Source organism: Vigna unguiculata, chromosome 7 (assembly GCF_004118075.2).
Source record: "Vigna unguiculata cultivar IT97K-499-35 chromosome 7, ASM411807v1, whole genome shotgun sequence".
NCBI classification, from domain to species: domain Eukaryota; kingdom Viridiplantae; phylum Streptophyta; class Magnoliopsida; order Fabales; family Fabaceae; genus Vigna; species Vigna unguiculata.
In genome coordinates this window covers 28248304-28255032 of record NC_040285.1, presented here as the reverse complement: position 1 = coordinate 28255032, position 6729 = coordinate 28248304, and the positions used below count along the sequence as shown (strand labels likewise).

Genomic DNA, 6729 nt, shown 5'->3' with positions numbered 1-6729 from the left:
TGGTAAATCGATACAGGTCGGATCAGATTATCCGCTTTGATAGCTCTAATCTAATCAATGCTACCAAGGTTTTTCTTATCCAAATCCTTCCCATCACTTTGCATCTTCTATTTTTGGTTTTGTTATTTTTCTAAAAAAATAATTTAAAAAGTATTAAACAAGTGAAAACGATAATATTTATGACGAATCGGTAATGTTGTTTTTTTAGTAACATTAATGTTTTGGATATTCAAAGTAAATTATGATGAATGAATGGAACATTGGGTTGTTGGTTTCACCTAATCGAAGAGGAGAAAGAAGAGAAGAACATGCATGGAAATGGAGATGTATATTTGTTGGTATAAAAAAAAAATTATATTATGACTCGTTAATTTGTAATGCGATTTAATGTGAGTTTTTAATCTTTTAAGAAAAATAAATAATAATATATTAATCAATAATTTACTCGAACCATAAGTGATGATAAAAAAAATTAAAAGATGATACTTGAAAAAATAAGAATAATAATATCATCTAAAAACCAAAATACAAGATTGGGTTGACTCGGGAATCGTTCCTTATACGCTCCACCAAACCCAGTACAAGAGGACACGTAGTCGCATGGACCCATGCTCCGTTTTTCTTTCTCTTCTCTCCATCCCACACTTCATTTCCATGCAATGCACCAAAGTCTCCAAACACCAACTCTATATATACTTAAACCAACCTATCTAGCTCCTGTTCGTTTTCATTCACACAATTCCTCAAACACCTTGCAACAACATGCAACTCCGGAGACAACACCGGTGGCAGGGCTGCTAAACACCAATGGCTTCCACCATCGCTTCCACAATGGCTTCCACCTCCACCGACCCCGACCCCGACGCTGCCGTCAGGGCGGTCAGGAAGCGCTACGAGGGCCTTCTCACAGTGCGCACGCGCGCGATCAAAGGCAAAGGCGCGTGGTACTGGGCCCACCTCGAGCCCACTCTCGTCGGCAACGCGGTGAAGCTCAAGTGCTCCCTCTGCGACTCTCTCTTCTCCGCCTCCAACCCTTCTCGAACCGCTTCCGAGCATCTCAAGCGTGGTACGTGTCCCAATTTCAACCACTCCGCCTTGCCTTCACCGTCTCCTATTTCCACCGTCCTCTCTCACTCCAACAACGGCAGAAAGAGAACCTCCTCCTCAACCTCTCCGAATCAGGACCACTCCGTTCAGCATTTGGTGTTGTCCGGAGGAAAAGATGATTTGTGTGCTCTCGCTGTTTTCGAGGACAGTGTGAAGAAGCTCAAGAGTCCTAGGAATTTGTTCCATGTTGCTCCTCCCGAGTTGACCCAGGACCAGGTTAACTCCGCTGTTGAATTATTAGCAGATTGGTTCTACGAGTCTTGTGGCTCTGTGCCCCTCTCTTCTCTTGAACACCCCAAGTTTCAGTCCTTTCTCACCCAGCTGGGTTTGCCGGTGACTCTGTTGAGACGCGAGATATATGGTTCTAGGCTCGAGGATAGGTTCGGGGCGGCCAAGGCCGAGTCCGAAGCTAGAATCCGAGACGCACTGTTTTTTCAAGTGGGGTGTGATGGCTGGAAGGGCGAGGATGGTGTACCGAAGTTTATAGTGAACCTTCCCAATGGGACTAGCGTGTTCCACAAGGTGGTGCCTGGTGGGGAAGTGATGTCGTCTAAGTATGCTGAGGAGATTTTGTGGGAGGTGGTGAAGGGTGTTTGTGGAAGTGATGTGCAGAGGTGTGTTGGGATTGTTGCCGACAGGTTTAAGGGCAAGGCGTTGAGGAACTTGGAGGTTCAGAACCATTGGATGGTGAATGTTGCTTGTCAGGTTCAGGGGTTCACGAGTTTGATCAAGGATTTTAACAACAACTTACCACTTTTCAGGGTTGTCACTGAGAATTCTCTCAAGGTTGCTAATTTTATCAACACTGAGTCTCAGGTTAGGGGTAGTTTTCTAAGGTACCGGATGCAGGAGCTGGAATGTGCTGGGCTGGTTCGGGTTCCCTCTCCCAAATGTAACGTGTCGAAGGACTTTACATCTGTGTTTCCAATGCTGGAGGACATCCTGAGATGTGCTGCCGTGATCCAAATGGTGGTAATGGAAGACGCGTTTAAGGTGGCGTGTATGGAGGACCCACTGGCCGGAGAGATTGCCGGGATTGTTCAGAGTGAGGGATTCTGGAATGAATTGGAGGCGGTCTATTCGCTGGTGAAGCTCATCAGAGGAGTGGTTCAGGACATTGAGGCGGAGAGGCCGTTGGTTGGTCGGTGTTTGCCTCTCTGGGAGGAGGTTAGAACCAAGGTGAAGGAATGGTGTGTTAAGTACAGTGTTGTGGTAGAACCTGTGGAGGAAATACTTGAAAATCGATTCAGGAAGAATTATCACCCTGCATGGTCAGCTGCATTTATACTTGATCCTCTTTACTTGGTTAAAGATGCAAGTGGAAAGTACCTTCCTCCGTTTAAGTGCTTAACTCGTGAACAAGAGAAAGATGTCGATAAGTTATTGACGAGGCTGGCTTCACGAGAAGAAGCTCATGTGGTGTTGATGGAGCTCATGAAGTGGAGATCAGAAGGGCTTGACCCTCTTTATGCACAGGCTGTGCAGATGAAACAACAAGACCCCATTACAGGGAAGATGAAGGTAGCAAACCCACTTAGCAGTAGACTTGTTTGGGAAACTTGCCTCAGCGAATTTAAATCCCTGCGGAAGCTTGCAGTGAGGCTCATTTTTCTGCATGCAACCTCATGTGGGTTTAGGAGTAATTATTCTTTCATCAGGAAGCTTTCTGCTCAGAAGCATTCTAGAATTTCCTTGGAAAGAGCTCAGAAAATGATATATATTGCAGCTCATGCCAAGCTTGAAAGACGAGATTTTTCCAATGAGGAAGAGAAGGAGGCAGAACTGCTTGCCATGGAAGGCAGTGATGATGGCATGCTGGCTGACGTCTTTGCCGATGCACCCCTAATGTAATGTGCCTCTTTTCAACTCTGTAGAATTCTGTAATTTTAGGATTTGTCAGATTTTTTTTTTCCAGAGCTGTTCTACCATTCCCTTATTCCAAGTGAAATATTTCGTGACTTGTGAGAGAAACAAAAACAGATATTGGAAGAGACGTGACTGTTATGTCATCTTTGATTCAAATGAATCATCAGTATTTTTTCCATCTTTTACTTGGGTTTCTTAGGCTTTTAAATGAGGAACAATTGCTAATTTATTAGCATAACTACAAGTCAGGAAGTAGGCTACAATCGTCTGCTTGAATCATTTGTAATGGGAATTGTTTTGAGCCACATTCTCAAATTAATTTATACTTTATAATAACGTAAAAAACTAAGCTTCATTACATCTTGTGAATGAATTTATAAAATTGGTCACAGTTAACTAAGTTCAAACTTAGTTTCTACCTCGTCCGTGAAAATTGCAGTAGTAATTGCCAGAAATATTCACTAAGACATGCATTAGTCCTATTCCACAACTTGTTCTTTTATTTCACTTTGGGTAGATCAAGTGCTAGCTGCAAGCTCTGTAAATGCCTATGGTCTCAGTTGAAATATTGACCACAGTCTCAGCATCTTTCTAGACTGATAGTTATCGTTAAATTTCTGTGGCTCGTATTTAGCTGTTAAAACTGATATATGATGTTGATACCAAACAAGCGCAGGAGCAAGATACTTAGAAATTTAAAGCAAACTGAATTGTTGGTTAATATTAAAAACATACGAACGACAGTGGGAAATATTGTGGCTGGAGCAATTTACTCTTTTTGTGTTAAAAGACCATAGATCTGTGGAAGGAGCTTTTAACTTAACGTCCTCACTTGAAAGTGGAAAAAGGTATCCTACAATAGTCAATGACTTTTGTATATGCATCTAATTGATGCTTCATGTCTTGATATGACATAACACCATGCATTGTGTAGATTCTGCTTGTCATGATCAATTGTTTGAGTAGAACAAGATGAAATATCTTACAGTTTGACCAACTGACCTCTATCACATCCAAAGTCCACACTGTTCACGTTTAGTTTCCGAACTCAGTTGACCAAAAGGTCCAACTGTTTTGACAAAATTGCTCGATATAGGAGTTTGAGTTCTCTACCAAAAAAGAGTTTATTCGTGTTTCTCACGTTCAAAACTGCCTCAACATTCACGCACTAGCTAATTAGAGATACCTCAAAAGCTTTTGCTTAACAAAGAAGGGCATCGTATATAAGCAATTATTCATATTTTGTTCTATATTAGAATTATCGTGTTCTTATCATCAAATGTGTTCTTATCATCAGATGAACGGGTAGTATTCAGTAAATCATTTGTCTTTAAGTTTGACACCACAGGTCAACAGATATTAAGAACAAGAACCAGTGTGAGCCAGTAACAAGGCATAAGTCCATTTTCAAGAAATTTCGAATTTCCTAGTGCAAGAATTTCTGAACAATATTTGTTATCACTTGTCTCCCTCTTTCTTAGAAGAATGTTGATACACGTGATTACTTCGCTATTGTGAAGTGGAAACCTATTGCAGGCCAGTTTTTGGCCTCACCTTCAAAAGTTATTAAAGTATAGGATTCAAGTATAGGATTCTTCTGTTTCCAACAAGCTCACAATACCAACCATCCCCCCTTCTAATTTCTTTTGAACTCCTGAAAAGAAAAACATAGCTGCAGATAAATCTAAAAGACAAAAGATACTCCATATCTATAGGAATAATCCTAGTTATATTTAATCATAACTACATGTATCTGTCCTCTATTTGAAAGATAAAAAAAGAACACTGCTTAATTAAGAATGTTTTTTATAAGAAAGGCTCTGAAGACTACATCTATCAAGAAAACTGTTGACATTCATAATATTCACGTCAATAGCGAAACAGGTCTCACAGAATATATGGTTTACACATGCCACTAAATGTTCTGGTTAGATAAAGTTTTCATGTTGATGGTAACTACAAAATGACACAAAAGTAGCAGGCCCCCAAAATTTAAATGTTACCTTTTTTTTCGCTGCAGAGGTGGCATTGCTTGAAGCAGTAGGGTGGGTGGCAAACCGGACTAGGTCGCGACGTGGGTCAACCTCGGAAGAACATGAGAAGGAATCTTTGTGGCCGCAGAAGCACTTCTCATAGATAATCCGGCATATCTACTGGAGTGTTTGTTTCTGACAAATGGTGAGGCCCACCAAGGTGGAAGTGGCTGTCCATGTCACTGCTTTGGTTGTCATGGTCAAAGAAAAGTGAGGTATGAGTGGCCTTCCTTTACATCAATCCACTCTCTGTTTCTGTGTGTGTTTTTCTTGTTGTTTTGGCTTAAGCTAATGTCCCACAGCTCTTGGTTTGAAAACCATCTTTTGTGATAATATAAGCTTTTCTAGTGGGGGCCTGTTGTTAACTGTTTATCTTAACGTTGAAAATTGTAGGTTTGCGGAATGAACCGTTTGGCTTACCATGATTGCTAAAAAGTCTTGGAGAAAGTTAAAACTAGGAGTATAGGGAAAGAAAATCAAAGTGAAAGCAAGGAGGCATGTCGGCATAAGGAGGTGCATAATATGGGTCAGGGGATAATATTGCAATAAGCTGCATAATAAAAGCATTTTTTGCATGTACCTTCTGGGGATTATTCTAATTTTTAACCATGAACAATAGGCTGGCAGTTCTAGAGTTGGTGGTGATGACATCTCATATCACTCTTTACCCTTATTGTCGTAGTCATATCATACGTACATGAGTTCCCTTTTAGTGTCATACTTTTGCAGACTTGAGAAATTGGTGTAAAGATTATTCTGACATATGACACACACTATCAATTTAGTGCATGCATTCCACAATCTTTTTGTCAATTATTAAATAAATTCTTTACCATATTGTGGATGGAAATGGCTGTGCTGGTCCGTCCATCCATGCATACAAGACTTTCACAAATATCCAGTGCATGCTGTTTAAATCCATAAAATAAAGAATTCGGTTCGCAAGCTCTGTTTGTACCACGTCAATTTATCTTCAACCTTTAAGAGCTTATTTCCTACATCTCTCTGCACTGTTGTGTATGTAGTGTATAAAATATACACAAGTGCATGTTAGAATTTCCCCTCTGACTTCAAGGCTATAATTTACTGCGCCTCCTTAAATCACTGGCAAATATTCAAGAATATCCAAATGAAAAAATTAGGTAAGCAGAATGAACTCATCAGCAGAGTTTAGTACAGTGGAATACTGTATTGTTGATTTGATAATTGATTTAACGTTGTAATTAATTTGGTGTAGAGGTAGTAGCTCATGTCGGCAAAGGCAAGCAATTCTGACTGCCTACCAACTCAAGTATTTGTGTTTTTATTATTTTATAAAAAAATGTTTTATTTTGCCCAGTTCTTAATTTTCCATTGCTTGTGTGGTATAATTTAATTTATTTCATTCCGGTCTGGTTCTTGTATTAGAGAGCAGAATGTGATGATTGGCACAGGAACACAGGAACATCTTTTTGTAATAGTCTTCTCACTTTCATGTTCCCTTATGATTAATCTTCTTTTTCAATACCTCTTATTCTCCCTCCTATTGACACAACCCTTCCTATTTCAAATTTGGGTATGGTGATAGGTAGGCCAATCTTTTATAAAGAGAATCAAAGTTAATCTTGCATAAGGTAATTGTTGGGAAGGCTGCCCCTGGTCGCGGCAGTGCCCGAAGGGTTACTCAAACTTTTTGTGGTATGTTGTGTAGCATTGACACCTAAACATTCCACTGTTATTGTTT

At 40.2% G+C, this 6729-nt stretch overlaps 1 protein-coding gene across 1 annotated transcript; it reads left to right on the top strand.

The window, feature by feature from the left end:
* The first annotated feature begins 556 nt into the window (after nt 1–556).
* On the top strand, nt 557–5825 carry LOC114189666. Its single transcript, XM_028078296.1, has 3 exons — nt 557–2954; nt 4994–5221; nt 5400–5825. The coding sequence occupies exons 1-2, from the start codon at nt 808–810 to the stop codon at nt 5007–5009; spliced, it is 2163 nt and encodes a 720-aa protein (XP_027934097.1). The 5' UTR covers nt 557–807; the 3' UTR covers nt 5010–5221; nt 5400–5825.
* Nucleotides 5826–6729: the final 904 nt, after the last annotated feature.

Excerpts from the sequence above, each read along its gene's own strand:
- LOC114189666 (XM_028078296.1), top strand. The coding sequence starts at position 808 with ATGGCTTCCACCATCGCTTCCACAATGGCTTCCACCTCCACCGACCCC.